Source organism: Nesoenas mayeri, assembly GCF_963082525.1.
Source record: "Nesoenas mayeri genome assembly, chromosome: 1".
Lineage (NCBI taxonomy): Eukaryota > Metazoa > Chordata > Aves > Columbiformes > Columbidae > Nesoenas > Nesoenas mayeri.
This window is the reverse complement of record NC_137541.1, coordinates 128,214,982-128,231,078: the sequence shown is the minus strand read 5'-3', so window position 1 is coordinate 128,231,078 and position 16,097 is coordinate 128,214,982. Positions and strand designations below refer to the sequence as shown.

The following is a 16,097-nucleotide window of genomic DNA, read 5'->3' as shown; positions in this document are numbered from 1 at the left end:
TTTCTAATTCCCCAGTCTAAGCACCACCATTAAACTCCATGTCAGGCTTCCCCCTAGTAAACAGCACACTCTTTAAAGAAAAATGCCATTAGCCAAAGAATGACAAATGTTACAGTTGTGTTGTTATTGATAACAATTAATGCTTTACAGCACTTTGAAATGCTCCTCTTGTTGGTTCATTTAATGTATGCTCACAAACACCAAGTCATATGGATGGCAGAAAAGCTGAGCACTTTTTCTGTCTTTCTAATCTCTATTTGCATGACCTCAGTGTGATCTGCTGTTCAACTCTGATACACTTTTTTACAGATCTTTCTTCTGTAACAAATGAGTTGTTCCATAAGCAGCAGAGAGAATGAAGCCCTGCATATGTGCGTAGTTTGTCCTTTTCTCTGCTCCCTATCCCTCCACTGCATGGTGTCAGGATCTGAACATACACCTTTTAGGTGATACATCTGACATAGTACTTGGAGCTACATGTCTAGTGATGGACGGACCAGCTTCTGCCCCTTCCTTCAACGAGGTCTCTATTTTACAGTAGTACTACTACAAGAATGTGATTATCTTTGAGGCTTATGTCTGTCTTCTGCTGTTACTCCATTGCTTCGGAGAGGTGAAGAGCAGGTTCCCCTTTTCCTTGAGAAGCTGGACTAAAACCAGATTTCCCCAAATCCTGCAGCAATATGGAGTAGACAGTCTACGTGGCAGGCTCTGTTCACTGCTGCAGTCAAGCAACTGGGCAGAGTTCTCCAGACAAGGAATTCCATTTAGAAGCAAAGCATCCTCATCCCACTTCAAAGGAGCAAGAACTGGCCACACAGATCTGACACTGGTGAAATTCTCATCGTATATACGATGTAAAATAAGCAAACTTGGGATAGTAGTATTCTTCCTATTATGTTTAGCTCTTGTGGGGTGTCTGCTGTACACAGATTTCAGTCCCTGCATCTACACACCTCTCCAGATCAAGGTGCTTCTGTACTACTTTGGGTCCTTAATTAAAGCAGAGTATAGAAGATGTTAAGTTATGCATACAAGCTATTTGGTTTTATTTATTAATACTGGTTTTGTTTCTAGATTTATTCCACTTCAGCTGTACGGTAATGCTCCAGACACATTGAAACCAAGGATGAATTTGACAAATTTGGCATCCGATGCACTCCATAGTGAGGGGTTTTTGCTTTTGCCCAATAAGATTCATATTTATTTTTCTTTTAAGATTTTTATCTAGCATTTGTTTTCATCATCTTCCTGTATTAATCAGTTAATGACATTTATTTTTGTAGTTGGGTACTGGGGCTGACGGAACCCTCTTGCCTAGGAAAGCTCCTTCACCAAAACACTTCCTTTTGTTGTGCTTTCCTGAACCTGCAATAAAGGCTCCAACCAAAAATGTCTGCAATTAGGCATCTCTCTCAGCATTCAGGAACAGACTGGCTCCTAAATATAAATCCAGTTCTCACCTAGAAGACTTTGCTGAAGCTGCCATGTTTTGGTTTTCCAAAACTGTATGAGGAATTAACAGTTCCATGCCCACTTAAATATACATGAAAATGAATCTATTCCTTTTATACTAGGTTACAAAAATCTCTAGTTCCAAGAGCAGGGCTACATGGTGTATAGTCAAGTAGTAAGGTTCTGATTTATGTGGTGTAGATCAATGAGCCAACAGCACAAAGCTCTCTTCTCTCTACCAGCATTTTCTTTACATGTTTGCAGGTGTCCTAAAACATCACCTTCTGAGGAGAGACTTTCAGTTTTATCATATATTTTGCTGATCCCAGCAAGATCTGCCTATATAATCTCTTCCTCCTATATTTCATAAGACTCCTGTGCAGCAACAATCAAGCTGAAGATACTAATGGTGTCATTTGTATTAGTTTTCTGCAAAGAGACTTGTCTCTCTCCTCCTCCCCAAAACCCAAATACTCTTGAAAAGATTAAAAAAAAAAAAAGGTTGGAAAAATTATTAGGGATGTGGTAATTTGGATTAATCTTTTATTAGCTACTATCAGTGCTGCTTCACATTAATATAAATCCACTTCTCTCTCCCTCCATCTGTCATAGAAGTGGTATGGTGACAAATTTATAGAAGCTGCTTTGGAGACCATAGTTTAATAAAAAAAAAAAAAACCAAAAACCAAAAAACACCAAAAAACCCACCCACCAACCAACAAAAAAACCCCCACAAACAAACAAAAACAAAACTAAAAAACCTCTTCAAAGTCAAGCTGGACAAAACCCCACCTCTTTGCTTCAGGAGAGGGATTTTTCTACACAAAAGAAGATCCTCAGTGAGACAGCACTGAGGCATCAAAAAGGCCGGCAATTTATTTTTTATCAGTTTTATTTCCCGCGGTCGTGAACAGTAGAGGTATTTTTTCCCTCTGTACTGATAACAAAAGTCAAAAAAAGCGAGTTCCTAGACAGTCAAGCGAACAGGTACAAACCCAACGTGACCAGTCAAGGCGCACCCGCACGCGAGGCTCACAGCGGCCACGCTTCCCGGCGACGCCGCAGCCCGTTACCGCACTGGGAAGGCGCGGGGGAGCCGCCAGGCCCCGCGCAGCCCCCGCGGCCCTTCGGCTGCGCTGCCCGGCCGGGCCCCGGGGCGGCCGCTCCCGCCTACGGGCGCCTCGCGGCAGCGGGCGGCACGCGCCCGCCGCCCCCTAACGGAAGCCTCGCGGGCAGCAGTTGGGGGCCCGCCGCCGCGAGCCAGGGCACTGCTGGGCGGTGGGTGTCTGGGCCACGCCGGCCCCCTCGGCTTTCTGTGCCCGGGGGGCCGGGGCTGCCCGGTAGGCTTCTCCGTCAAGTCGCCGCCTCTCCCCTTAGGCTGCCTCCCCTCAGGCGGCGGCGGAGGATCAGGCTCCGAGGGACCTCGGTGGCGAGGCGGCGAAGTTGCCTCACTCCCCCCCCGGGGGCGCAGCCGGCGGGCGACGAGGGAGCGAAGCTTCCCGGTTGCAGCCGCCTCTCACAGCGGCGGAAGAATCTGTCAGCCCCTCCGTTTGTCGGTGGTGTGGCCGTGCGTGTCGGGCGGAGGGATCCGCGCAGCACCGCCGTGTGCCCGCCTCCTGCGTGGCGGCCGCTGCCTCCCTGATATAGTGCGGCACGGGGAGGCGCTGGCAGGCACTTGCCGAGCGGCGCTCCGCGGGTGCGGAGCTGCGCGGGAGGCAGTGGGGTTTGCCTGGGCTGGTCGAGCACCTCTAACTTGGAACTGTCCACCGGCGCCAGCTCCTGAACATGAGCCTCCTGCCTCTCTACCTGCTCGGATTGCTCCTCAGTAGCGGGCAAGGTAGGAGCGGGGCTGCTTTTTTTTTTTTTTTAATTATTATTCTTACCTGCGTCGCCTACTTGTTCAGATTAACATATGACCGGAAAAGAAATGGAGAAAAAAATAAAACAATGTGTCACCCTGGAGCCAAATTAAAAAGGACCTGAAACTTGCTTCATGGTCTCCCACCACCCCTTTTTTTTTTTTTTTAAATTTTATTTTTTAAGTCCCCAAGGCGGGGAGAGGTATCATTTACGAGGCAAAAAAAGAGGAAAAACTGAGAAGAGCTAAGTGCACTTAGCTGCTTTGCACGGGGTTTCGCCTTTTTGGGGGGGCAAAAAAATACGGAAGGGAGATCATACGGTTGGGAAAAAAAAGAAAAAAAAAAAAAATATGCGTCTGCTTGAGGGGAAGACAACGTGGGCTTCATTTTTAGGATCAGAGATAAGTGCTGTCGGTAGAGCCACTGAGAAATCTGACCTGAAGTCTCTGCCTGTCGGGGTTTCTCCTATTCTGAAAACTGCTCCTCTCGCTCTGCGGGGACACCGAGCCCCCCGGCTCGGGGGGGTGGCGGCGTAGGGGGTGGGGGGCACGGCCGCGGATGCGGAGACTTTTTGAGATTAAATAACGCCGCGGAGGCAGGTGTGTGCGGAGACGGGGTTGCGCCTCTGGGCACAGCTCGCCTTGTGCGTATTTATGTGCATACATCTCTCCAGCGCTTTGTAAAATACAGACTTCGGGGTTGTGGTGAGGCTGTGGGGTTTTTTGGTTTGTTTTCTTGGGGTCGAATTATTTATTTATTTATTTATTTATTTATTGATGTCACCAGTGTGATTACTTGAGGATTTGTGCTACTTTAGGTGATGAGGAGGGTAAGGGTCTCCAGGAGCGCGTTCGTGCGCGGTGTAAGACGGCGAGGGTGTCCCGCGGTGAGAGATGGTCCCGGTGTTTCCAAACTGTTGGGGCAAGTTTCTGGCGTTCCTTTGGGGCCGAACCGGGCTGCGGAGCCGCCTGTGGGATGCCCTCCACCAGACGCCTGAGAGCGCTGCATTCCCTGCACCTGAAGGGGTGGGCGGGGGCTCGTGGTCCGTGTCTTTCTAACGACGTTTTAGAGGAGAAAAAAAAAAATAATAAAAAAATCACCTGGGTGTCAGTGGAGGCGTGGGAGCGGCGGAGACCGGCCCTGGGCCCCCGGTGCCGCCACCTTGCAGCAGGGGGCGGCAGAGCTCCACGGCGGCCGCCGGTGCTGGGGCGCTGCTCCGCACCGGGACGGGGGCGGCTTAGCCCCGCTTCCCCGCCGCCCCCCTCCGCTCCCGCTGCAGGCACCAGGGGCTGCGCCGGTGTGCGGGTGGGTGCAGGCAGCCGCGCTCCAGAGCGCCGGGCCTGAATGTCTCAGCAGACGCTACATGATGCCTTGTGAGGGGTAGCGAGATCTGTTGCGCTGGAGAAAGCGGGGGAACGCGACGTTATGCCTTGAGGTATTAAGACTGCAGCTCTGAAGGTCTCCTTCAATGCATTTATCGCTAAAGCTTATCCTAGACAGACGATTTGTCTCGGTGATAAGTAGCAAAGAGCCACCAGATGCTCTCAGTTTATAGAGAAATGCTTCTGTGCTTTTACCCCCTCGAGGTCTCCCCGTTAGCGGGCGACTCGGAAACAGTACGGAGGCTTTTCAGCACACCCAGCATTGGGATGGCAAAGGAGGAGGAGAACGGGAAAGCTTCCTGCAGGCTTTGCATTGATCTGCCTAGGTGTGATGTTTATCGAGATATGGTCTGTGATTCCTCTAACGGAGGAATGGTAGAAAGCTGTTTTGTGAAGCGTGATTACTGCAGCGTGGGAGGATTACATAGTTTTGGTAGCTTACTATCACGAATGTCAGGAGATAAATAATGGAGTGAAATCCTAGATGCTATTAAGCCAAGTTGTAAAAATTATAGGGAGATAGATATGAGGGGGAGATGGAAAGAAGAGGAGGAAAGCTGAATAAGTCTAACATTGATAGTTAGTTGTTATTAGTCTCAATGAAAACAAACAAAAACTTTTTTTTTTTTTTAATAATAAATGGAGTTAATTGTATAGGCGGGGGAAGAGCAAGATTTTTGAGCTGGCTGTGGAAACAGCAGGAACATGCAGCCTAAATCCACAGCAGGAGATAGTAAATGGGAGTGGGAGAACATCTGCATATGGAAAATATTCCCATTTATGTTGCTAGGGGAGAGGAAAATTCTACAGTGACTTTTTTATTCTACAGTGATTTTTTTTTTTTTTAATTTTAATGAACTTTATCATGGTGAGGGATTTGTTGTGCATTTTTATTTTTTGACACCCCCTTGAAGTAATCTTCAGAATTTCTTGAAGTGATTCAAATAATTTGAGGAGCTATTCAAAAAATGATTGGAATTCATCTTGTTTTGGAAATGCAGTGGTGGGGAACACTTATATCAACTGAAGGCTGTGATGTTTGTAAGGGGTTTTTTTGTTTGTTTGCTTTTTAAGAAATCCAGTGTTACTAGAGGATTAAATGATGATGTTGAGTTTTTTGATGTTAAAGTAGAGGTGGAGAAGGGTGTGTATGGTTAAGGAACAAAACAAAACACCCAGTAACTAGATTTGGATCATTTGCTTTAGAAATATTGAAAGTCATAGGTTGAGGAATAAAGCTGCATTAGATTTTATGAAGAATGACTGGAGCTTTTTCTTTGGGAAGTGCTGGTGTTTAAGACTGGGGAGAGGGAACTGTGATGTATTTATTCCATTTCAGAAAATTGGAGCAGTTTGAAAACAAGTAGCAGACAGCAACCCCTTCCCCCAGCCCCTGAAGTTAAGAGCTTATGAATGTCATCATTATCTACCAGGGCCAAATATTCCCTCTCCTAATTTCATCACAAGGGACTTTCAATTGGCGATGTTATTATGCTAAAACAAAAGGATTGTTTTTCTTAACCTTTCAAAGCTGTCCAGACAATTCATTCAGAGTGAAAGGCCTAAATTTAATGAGCTTTGCTGTAATAAACAAAACACACACCCCATACCCCACACCAATAAAATAGCCTACTTCACTCTGTAAACCTGCTTTTTTAACATATGTAGTGATACAATACTTATAAGAGGAGGCTTCATTGGTTTTACCAGTGTCTGGGGACACTGACTTAAAGTAGATGAAATTGACGTCTTCCCAGATTGCAAAATCCTATTTTATCACTCTGCACAATACACATTTCTCTAGGTTAGCAAATTTTTGTTACGTTGCAGTAGAAAATGTTTTGCTTGTAGAATTTAACTTATTTTGTGCTTATCCAGGAGATTCATAGGAGTGAGTACCTGTTCAGTCATTGTGCTTTCCGTTACCTCTTTTCACTGCTTTGATACGGAGTTTGTGCTTGTGTTTGTTGTGGTTTTTTGTTGTGTTTCTATTTGTTTGTTTGTTGTGTTTTTTTTCTTTTTTCTCTGAAGAGTTTCTCTTTACAAGTGCTTATAAGGGACTATTTGTTAATAAGGAACATCTCCCAAAAGAGATTCCAGCATGTGCGTCTTATTCACCACAATGCAGTCACTTTCTATAACCTGGCTTCTTTCTGCTTTTTGTGTAGGGAATCCATGAAATCTGGAGATTTTTTAATCAATGACTGTGTCTACTGGATTAAGTAGAGCTAATATTTTATTGTAGTTGTATACCGAAATCTGAATATGTCCTAAGACTTGAGCTAACCATTATTTTCTCCTGCCAGTTGATTTGTACAACTGCATTAATATAAAAAATGCCTCTAGAACCTTCTCCTCTCCTTTTCACCCTTTAAAAAAAACAAAACAAAACAAAAAAGACTTAAGACTGGATGGTTGAGAAATGGAGTTAGAGATATTTTTATCATTTGCACTGGGTCTAAGACATAAGATGTATGAACGATAAAGTCATAGAGATAAAACATTAAAGTATTTTCTAAGAGGTTGAATAGCAATATTTTGACTTTGTATTTTTATCCTACAGTACAGTTCATGTGTTGATTTAAATAACTAATTACTTTTATCTGTGGGAATGATATTGGAGTGTTATAATCAATTTACATGTGAGTTGTGTATCGTGGCCTTCTTTTTCAACAAGTATTTTGAAAACAAATACTATATTTGCTTGCCCTTTCAATGACCTTTTCTTTGAGGCACCTTTCCCAAGTGATTCATGTTTACTTACTGATTTTCTTCCAATTTACTCTGGTAGGCCTCAGTTACATCCAGCACAATTGGGTCTAGTTAATATGACATTTTGGGAAACACGTGTTTTAACCACACTGTAATTTGTGGCTATGAGTTGAAAACACGTTATTGAAAGAGGAGGACATAGACTTCTCTAAGTAAAGAATCTGGATAATAAGTGGTATTCATATTTTAAACATTTTACACCAACTAGTTCATTTGTTTTTGTTTTTAGCACACACTTTAAAAAAAAAAAATTAAATAAGGACAGTATACTTGATGAAGCCTATACTTGAAGCATATGCTGAGGTTTTACTTGTCACAGGTCATTTGAATTTTATTTTTGATTTCTCTTGAAATTTTGAAATGGGAGAGATGTGAGAACAAACTTAAGGACATCCTGATTTATTCAAATCTGAAGGCTCATTGGAGTCTTTTAGACTAGATCCAGGCCTATTGTTATCTACTATCTTCACTTTTTGTTTTGACCTAATCAATTAATCACGACCTAATTCTGACCTAGTAATTATGTGCCACCACCTTCCTCTGCCCAGCCCTGGCCCCTTATTTATTTAACTGCTTTCTAGTTTAGATATTTGACTAGAGTAATGCAATTTTTGGTGACTAGTTTAAAACTCAGAATAGTTTTGAATATTAAATAGCATTCAGAGCACTATGTGCTGTTACTTCAAGAATCTGAGGATATCCAGCTTCAGTAACATAATTCTGCATCCTTTCACAAAATATTTTTATAGCTTTTGTAGCTCAGTTTCACATAGTACTATGTTCATATGGATTTGGATATTCTTAAAAGATATTAGGAAAATTAAAAGAGTTAATTTAAAATCGCAAGATGCATTCTTCAGATGTCTTGTGTTATAACATCTTAAATGGGGCATCTTCAAAAATAAAGGTAGCAGGTTTCTTATTTTTATTATTTGGTTATTTTTTATATTAGTTATCATTTGACTGATGTCATCATTAATTGGATAAGACATTTTCTGATTTGCTTTGCTGTAGGTGAGCTCGGAATCTACCTCTTAATTTATTGAATGAAAAGAATAAAAGACAGGAATAAAAAAGAACAAACAAGGAGGTGATAGGTTATTATATTAAAAACTTTTTATACTGGAAAAGAAATCCACTTGAAAGTTAATTTAAAAATATGTGCATACACAACTTCAGTTTTAAGAAAACCTTGTTTAACAAGATCTCTAAGCCTTTGAATAACCTGCATTTGAGTAGCTCCATGGAAGCACTGTTGGTTAAACTAATCCAGAGGCTGCCATGCTGAGGAGTCTGACTTCAGTGTGTTTTGGAGCAGTGGAGTACGTGAAAGCATCTCTTGAAATGGCAGGAGCTAAACATCTTTAATTTTTGAAACTACGTGAGATGGGACAATACTATCCATTTATGCTGCTGTTATGATTTAGGAAACTATGATTAACAGAAAGTTTCCCTCTTCGTGTCCATGGATCAAAGCCTGGTTTTCTAATGACACGGAGTAGTGTCTTGAATTACAAATATGAAGTAAAATCTACTGCAGAAAGAGATATTTATAACATAGTTACTAAATATGAAGATGACTATGAGCATTGTGGCCAAACTCTATTGATTCTAATCAAAGGAGAATTTCCATTGACTTAAATTTGCATTTGTATGAGAACCAAACAGGACTGGTTCTTGAAAAAGCAATTATTTTACTGTCTCAAGGAAGTTCATTTGGGAAGGAGGTAGAATGTGAAGTGTACACAGGTTCTACCTATTTAAGTACTACTACCCTTTTAAAAATCTAAACCAAATCAATACCCTCTCCTCTAAAATGTTTTACCTGCTTTCTGATCCTTTAAGAAAAGAAGAAAACCAGTTATTTAATAAAATACAGAAGGAGCATTGCAAATAGGGTGAAGAGATCAGGTCTTTCAAAAACCTGTTTGAAGAGATATTTTCAGAAAGGGTGGAGGTCTACTAACCGAGGCTGTCATTTGGCACCAGTTTCCATAATCTATGTATAATCTTATCTGAAATAGCCAGTTTGTGGATGGACAACAGCCAGATTAACTGGGGAAGCAACATTAAGTACTATGGGGGCTTTGTTAACTTCTTAATTGGTCCTGCCTATCATTACTGAAATAAATTTTCTCTCATCCAAGTACTATGTAAATTCCTTCAAGAATAACTTTCCATAAAAAGCATAAAATACTGACACGTCGAATTATGTTTAAGATGTAGTGGGTCTTTTCCAGAAAAAATGAAGGAGAGAGAGGTGTAGAAGTCGCTCTTTTTCTCTTTGATTAGTTATGTTTTTTTCCCCCCACCTAAATTATTCTTGTGACTTCAGAAGAGTACACGAAGAGTACAGCTGCGTGGTGGGTTTTCTGTCTGTGTGTGTGTGGTGGTGGTGGTGTTTTGTTTGTTTTTAATGTAGTGTTCTAATTACCTGAATAGTATTGCTAAACAGCAGACAAAGGTTGATGAATAACTTAATATTTCCAAAAAATGCCAGGTAATACATACCATACCTGTAGGATATGAACAACTTATTAGGGTATAAATGAAAACTTCCTTTTCAAAATTACTTTTCCAGTTAGCTAATATTAAACTGATTACTTACATTGCTGTTGTAGACTAAGTAAAAATACCAGTTGTTTGGCTATGACCTGAAATTGCTACTTGGAATTCATACAATAAGTTGCTGTCTTCATCACACTTTGCCCAAGAGGTGCCATTTGGGGCATACTACAAATTCAGTTTAAAAATGAAATAATTGCCATCACTTTTCTTGCTACTGAAACACATTGCACCATATTCAGTCAAGATGCAAGCAATTGCAAACCCATTAACTTCATAGACCTTTGTCCTGCATTTGCAAGATGGGATAGGAAAGGGGGATGTATTAAATGTGCTGAAAACCAGTTAACAGGAATAACATAACATAGCATTATTTGTAAAGTACTTGAACACCTTATACTCATAAACTAATGCACTTACTTGATCAGAACAAAGATTGACGTACTCCAGTGACCTTGAATCTGACAGAGACTCAAGGCAAGAGTTGTAAAGAAACAGAGTAAGTAAAGAACAAGAACAGTATGATACCTCTGTCAGTACACCCTACAACGTTCTGGGATGTGTCAGGTTATGTTTACGTGATCTTCTTTAACAATCTTTGCAGATCTTTGTTGCATTAATTTGTTCTTAAACCTGTTGATACTTTATCTACTTGCTACACTATGTCAACAACTTGCACAAGGGAAAAATGCTGAAAGAAGCCTGAAAAAAAAGTGTTCAGTCCTGTAGTTGTTGTGTCGTAAGAAATAGATTAATATTAATTCCTTGTTCAACTCTTCCATGACACTCATAACTCTATGTACCATAGAGAAGCTGCCCATCTCTTGTGTGATGAGCTCAAAACTACGTGTTCTGTTAATGGACTTTCCAGCCATTCAATTACATTTTTTTTGTGTGTTATTGGGTGTTTCTTTCCTAATTTGTAAAGTATTTTATATTTTCCTTGCCTTTTTATAATGGTTACCTTAATTTAACAAATGGTAACATGGACCACTTCAATTTTAAGATGCTCTGCATCAGATTGATTTAAAAAACCTCTCCTGGTTCATAAGTATCTCTCTTTCACTCTAGTCAGTGTTGCAAATTCTGCCTTGCAAGGGGGTGGGGCCTAAAAGTGTTCAAGCAGTTAATCTGGTAATATGCATGCTGAGAGAGATTTGATTGCTAGGAAGATGACTCCCAGTGATGAACAGCGAGAGAGTACAGAGGTATTTGAAAGGTTGATATATGATCAAATGGATATAAACCCGTTGAAAGAAAACAAAACAATAAAACCCTTCAGGATGAAAATTAATTTTTGGCCAAAAAAGCAATGACTCTGGAGCATTATGAGAGAGGAGGAAGAAGTATGACTGTTCTTAAGATGGTTCTTTATTAATTTATGAAAGGATTATATTTAATGGGTCCCCAGAGTGTCCTGGGAGATCCTTTTGAATGGTGTGCTTCTGAGACATTTTTCATATAAAAGTTCTCAAGATGTAAGGGAAAAAAATAATTTTCCAATTGCTGTATCATACTTTCTGAAAAATATAATTGAGAATTTTTCATCCATTAATAGTTGTTACATGGCAAATATTCTTAGTGCAGTAAGAATTGCCAGAGTATCTTTGGTATCTGTTGCAAATTCTGCTGGAGTTACTAGTAGATGTGGTCTGTATATTTAAATATATATATATATTTTAAAAATTTTATATACATATATATACTCTCTATAGTTGGTTCTGGGAAAACTTAAACCCCAGGTGCTTGGGTGTCAAAACCTTCTTTTACTTTTTTTTTTTAATGTCTCATTTTTTTTTCTCAGTTGCTCACTTCTCTTTGAAAGTGGAAGAAAACTGTTCTTAGAAAATGCAGACTTAAATGCTTTATTTGTATATTTAACAATTATAGAGAATTACAAAGATAAAATTGTACAACATTGAAACATTTGGGTTTTTGCTAACCACCTGAATGATTTTGTATCGGACATCTGTATTTCACAATAGAGGGTTTGCTTTTGTTGCTTTCTGGTTTTTTTTGTTCCTGAATTCTGATTTTTGTATATTGAATCAGGGATTTGAAATTCAAGATGAATTATACCCAACTGGACATTGCCATCAGTAATAAATAATGCAATAGTTAATGTACTTCTGTGCTTTTTACATTGGTGAATGATACCTTAACTTTAGAATTAGGAAAAAAGACAAATACTGAGTTTTTCCAATGAATACTATCCATGATATAATACGCTACATCTATCTGTAGTCTGTATAGTTTAAGAAAATCATGTTATGTGAGATGAGTTCTGCTGTCAGAAGCTGTGCACACCCTGCAGCCATGGAACTCCCACTGAAGTGAATGGGAGACTTGTGTGCCAAGAATACTGTTTTGGGGGTTGTACTGATTGCAGTTTTCAGGGTCTGATTGAAGCTTTCAGGAGTTATATAACTCCTGTGTGAGTATGTGGGAATTTTGTTTTAGTAAATAACAGAAAATCAAGCTCTAATTTTAGGTATATTTAAGTAGCAGGCATGTTTATAAAGTAGTGCTGAAAATGTGTGGGGCTAATCCAACAGCATAGAACAACTAAGAAGTAAAGGGATGTTCTGGTGTGCCGGCTTCTATTCAAGATAGTACGGGAGACAAAAAGGATATTTTTCTCTCTGTATTTTTAATAATAAAAGCCAAGACATGTAAGTATTATAAGCTGCTGATTTCATTTTTTTCCCTCTGGGAACATATGAGAAAGCTGAGCTTTGTGCAATTAATCATTCCAGTGAGTTGCTGCAGCCCAGGTCATAGCTAGTGTTGGGGAGCTTACCATTCAGTATAAAGATTCATCATTCAGATTTGTTTGTGGTTTTGAGAGTTCTGATTTACTTTTTTGTTTTCCTCTGTGGCTTTGTGACACTAGTCAAAATTGTTCCTTAGTTGTTCAGCATTCAGCTCATGCCTGTAGGTCTGTAAGCGTACTGTCTGAGTGATCAGATGCTAAATGGATTTCTGCCTGTTCCACACGTTGGCTTCAACAGCTTTCAGCATTTAGTTGAAATAATCCTCCCCAGTCCCTTTGCATTACATTTCTGTGAATGTCTTTGGATTATACAGCCTATGTACATACAGAATTTGCATTGCTGGGTTTGAGAACTCTCGCATAGGTAATGTTTTATATACAGTTCTCCTAATCTCATGATAGGTTTATTCTGATTTTACCATTCTTAGAAATATATTTACAGATGTTTGTTTAATGTCATGGCAGTGAGTTTCAGTTCTGAGTGCATGATTTGCTTACATGCTGCTAATTTTAAAACTAATTTTTATACATTAATTTTTCCGTATCACTTGCAAACAGCATAAATCAAAATATTCCTAGGTGTGTTCTAAAACTGCAGGAATCACATGCTTCATTCTGTGCAGCTCTTTCTGTTCCACACTCTAATAGCCTTTCCCCTCCCGCCCCCGCCCCTTCCATCCTAAGTACATGAATGAACACTTTATCTCCTATATTTCAGAGCAGATCTGGTTGGAGAAAGTATTGTTTCCTGTAGCAATTTTGACAAAAAGAAATACTTTCCTATGAATAGTGTATTTTACACTTTTAGCTATTCTTGATCTCATTAAAAAAAACAAACAAACAAAAATAAAAAAAAACCCACCCACAACTAAACAAAAGCAGGAAATACTCCTTTTCAAGAGGAAAGTGCTTTTGCTGTTAGTTGGAGTCCTGATATCTGTTCTGTGCCCATTTTAAACCAGGAAAAACAACTGTAGCCATTGAGTGGAATGAAAATTAAAAGAAAAAAAGACTTTGTTATAATGAAAATATTATAAAAGCTATTTAAAGAAATCTTGGTGGTTTGTTTGTTTGTTTGTTTGTTTTTTATTGTGATTAGTGAATGCTATTCCTGCTTTAATGCACCTAGAAAGTGTTTGACTATTTCCAGGCTACGAAGCCCACTGAGTAAGATCCTGAAAGGTTTCTATATAGTTTCTATTTATACCCAAGTCAACAAGAGTTAAACCTGAAGAAAACCTTTTTCTGTTCGTAACCCCACTGAATCTATTACATGTGACCTGCAAGTATTAGTGAAGTAACATCTCTGTCAACCTGTAGAACAACCTGTTTCTGCAGTTGTGTTCTATGACAATTAATTTTGTAACCACATTTGTGAAAATTTGCTCAGGAAAACCAGTGTTATAATGAGCGGGGAAAAAAAAAAAAAAAGAGGAAACTCAAGTAGGAAGGAAGACCTGATATTTATTCAACGTATGTGTTTTCCTCAAAGAAGAGATGCTTCTCACCTTGCTCATTGGTGTGTTGTGTTATGTTATGGTTTTGCGTTGGTGTGTGTTGTATGTGTTTTGTTTGTTTGTTTGTTTTTTTAGGGTGCTGCTAAAAAATAAAGTTCTAGTTTTGTAGTCGAGGTTTGTTTTCAAGGAACACAAAGTTTCACATAATGACTCTGTAAGGTTTCATTCTCAACACTGGAAGACAAGCCTTACTTAGAGGTATCTTCTGCATGACAGGCCTTTCGTGTGTAGTGCCGAGTTGTGGTATTTGTCACCAGAACATGGAAGACTGAAGAGGGGTCAATTGGATTGTTTCCTGGAGATACAGTGAACACTGTTAGGAGCTGTGTTTGTAGAAATCATGACACACTGTGTGGTATAATTTTCTCTTAACAGCTAATTCTATTCCTTTTACCTACTGTTGACTTTTAGGAAACCTTGATCATTTCTCTTGCAAATAGGCTATTAGGAGATTTTCAAAATGTTGGCAAGTGGTAATCTGGGCATTCTCATGAGCGTTCATGAGATTCATAAAAAATTAGAATAGCTCTGCTGTTCATATTTCCATTTGTAGCCACACTTGCAAAGATATTTATGTTCCAAGTGTATTTTGTTTGAATTATCAAATAAGTTTAAAAAGTAATATCTTAAAATTCAGTTACCTGAGTGTTGTTTTTTTTATGAAACTCAGTCCTAAAAATAGTTGTACATCTCTATGACAAAGAATTATTAAAACAGCAAAATGATAATATAAGCTTTTCTAAGCAGTTATTAGGAAAAAATTGCACAGTGAAGCAAAAGCTACTTTTCACAGTAAACACTTTTATACAAAACAAATATTTGTATTATCAGCCTGAGTTTAATTGTTTGTGAAGTATCTTTGTAAGGCTTAATTCCTAACTTCTTAAAGAGTTGTTTTGGATAACTTTTTTTTAGTCTTCACATTATAAAAGTGCTTTTGAGGTCCTGCTGTCTTACAAGGAGTAAAATGAGAACGGAAACAGTTAACCTTCTGATTCGTTAATGCTGAGCTTTGCCCTACATCCATTTGGCAAAATTTCTACTCTGTATCTGTTTCCATTCACTTGCATTGTGCAAGGTAACTGCATTATCTAAACTAAATTTATGAAATACCATGTTAAGGAGGTAAATATTTTTTGGAAAAAACTTTTGATTCCAACCTCTTACATTTGGTAATGCAGATGGTCAGTTTACAGCCTGGCAATAAAAAGAGCTGGTTCAAGTGAAAAGTCTAGTACATGATTTGCTGGTAATTACAAGCAACAAGTAATACATATTTTTTGTTATCAGGGTATAGTACCTATACCTTTGAAAGTACATTGTCTGTCCTTTTAATGTCAGATGGATAGATATTCATATAATGAAATATATTATCATAACTGACACAAATGGCATCTTTATTAGCCTGAAGAGAGAAGCTAAAGGAGGCTAAATGGGGATGGAGACTATTTTTTTAAATTTTAGAAATAGTTTCTGCAGATCTGAGAAGTGAAGACCACTTTCTTTTTTGTAAAAGGTTCTCTATTAAATAATGTGTTTTCCATAATTATCTGTTCAGTATTATTAATAAGGTCTAAAATTACTTCTGTACACTTGTCTTTGAAACATGTATGCCACCTAGTATCAGTAACATGTTGAGGAATTTTCAATATGAAATGTACTAATCCATTGGAAAAGTGGGGAATTAAGTTAGCAGGTAAGTCCACTTGTTCTCTTCTAGGCAGATAAAAAGTCTCCTTGTACATGTTCCCAGTTAACTGAAGACAAACTAGCT

General features: G+C 39.2%; 1 protein-coding gene across 3 annotated transcripts in view; it reads left to right on the top strand.

Moving 5' to 3' along the window:
* Nucleotides 1–3,024: 3,024 nt before the first annotated feature.
* NCAM2 (neural cell adhesion molecule 2) overlaps nt 3,025–16,097 on the top strand; it is a gene marked incomplete at its 3' end in the record, with an annotated part of 289,423 nt that continues 276,350 nt past the window's right edge. For all 3 annotated transcript variants that reach the window (XM_080360461.1, XM_080360459.1, XM_080360460.1), the window contains exon 1: nt 3,025–3,292. In XM_080360461.1, the coding sequence (XP_080216587.1) occupies nt 3,241–3,292 (52 nt within the window). In that variant the 5' untranslated portion in view covers nt 3,025–3,240. The remainder of the gene's footprint in view (nt 3,293–16,097) is intronic.